General features: G+C 36.8%; 1 protein-coding gene across 1 annotated transcript; it reads right to left on the bottom strand.

Moving 5' to 3' along the window:
- Positions 1-306: 306 nt before the first annotated feature.
- LOC105874214 (interferon alpha-4-like) lies at positions 307-876 on the bottom strand. Its single transcript, XM_012769811.3, has one exon. It carries the CDS (start codon positions 874-876, stop codon positions 307-309), a length of 570 nt encoding a protein of 189 aa, XP_012625265.3.
- Positions 877-1603: the final 727 nt, after the last annotated feature.

Raw genomic sequence — 1603 nt, 5'->3', positions numbered from 1 at the left:
TTTTATATTAATCACAGTTTAAAGGTTCACATAATATCATATGAACAAAAATAATATAAATCTTAGAAATGGTTAAATAAATATTTAAATAGATAATAAATAGATACATCATCATGGTCTCCTATAAGCGGCTAGTGCCTATAGAGTTTAAGACAATATTGCTTAATACTCCTGAAAATAGTTAAAAAGTTTGTTTCAACTCATGTTATGGTAATAGCAGAAATGAGAGTCTTTGAATTGTTAGAACTCATGAAAGTGTGAGATGATGTTTTAATCAATGAGAATCGTTTCCATGTTGGACCAGTCTCATTCCACTCTCCTTAATCTTTCTTGCAAGGTTGTTGATGAAGACAAGGATTTCATGATTTCTGCCCTGACAACCTCCCAGGCACAAGGGCTGTACTTCTTCTCTTTCAGGTACAGAGTGATTCTTTGGAAGTATTTCCTCACAGCCAGGATGGAGTCCTCATTCATCGGGGCAGTCTCCTCCACTCCCACGTCCTGCAGCAGACAGGCTTCCAGCTCATCCAGCTGCTGGTAAAGTCCAGTGCAGAGTTTGTCCAGGAGGGTCTGATCCCAGGCATCAGATGAGTGGTTCGTGCTGAAGAGGTTGAAGATCTGCTGGATCATCTCATGGAGGACAGAGATGGCTTTAGCCTTCTGCAACTGGTTGCCATCAAACTCCTCCTGGGGGAATCCGAAGTCATTTCTGTCCTCCAGGCAGGAGAGAGGAGAGATTCTCCTCATTTGTGCCAGGAGTCTCAGGGCCTTGCTGTTTCCCAGGCCATGGGTCTGAGGCAGATCACAGCCCAGAGAGCAGAGGGACATGCAGCTGAGCCCCACCAGGGCCATCAGTACAGAAAAGGACGAGGCCATTGGGATGTTGCAGGTGCTGCTGGGGTGTCTGAGGTGGGTGACCCTGAGCCTTGGTCTCTAGGTTCTCTGAAGACCTTGCTGTGTGCATAGGCCTTAAATAGGGAACATCCTAGTTTCCATTTTCTTTATGTCCCCACATTACTTTCTACTTCTGTTTTTGCTTTCTTTATGCACTTTCTACATGGGTTAATACAGTTACTCTACCATATTTTTTTCCATTATTTTCTCCCCCACCCCTTGAACACTCAGCATTTTTAGATTATTTTTCATTGAACCCCCATAAAAATTTAATACTGCAGATAAACTATGTATGTATTTATGTATTCCATATATATATCTAATTTTTATATAATAAAGTATAAAGTTGAATCTTTTTATTTAATGCAGGGTTAAATATGTCCAAGTGAAAATTTTAAGCTAAAAGTCTAAAATTAAATTTAAAATTTATTCATCTTTAACTTAACATCCTAACTAAATTTGCTTAGTGACTTTAAAGGAATTTATTTACTTATATATTCAGTAGTGTACCAAATTACATAAGCAAATTAGCAAATTATAAAAACATATAATAATACTTAATGAAATGAAATACTTAAAAATTATTCAAAACTGCTAAAATTTAAATTATTTCTTCAACATTTACTTTTAGTGTACTTAACTTTTAATTTTATTTCATATGAGAAATTTTTTTAACTTCATTAGCTGCTAGATACTTATCAGTCATTGT

This window comes from Microcebus murinus, chromosome 12 (assembly GCF_040939455.1).
Source record: "Microcebus murinus isolate Inina chromosome 12, M.murinus_Inina_mat1.0, whole genome shotgun sequence".
Classification (NCBI taxonomy): domain Eukaryota; kingdom Metazoa; phylum Chordata; class Mammalia; order Primates; family Cheirogaleidae; genus Microcebus; species Microcebus murinus.
Note: the sequence above shows the minus strand (reverse complement) of the source record. Positions and strands in the feature narration are given on the sequence as shown.

Coding starts and splice junctions, on each gene's coding strand:
- LOC105874214 (XM_012769811.3), bottom strand. CDS start 876: ATGGCCTCGTCCTTTTCTGTACTGATGGCCCTGGTGGGGCTCAGCTGC.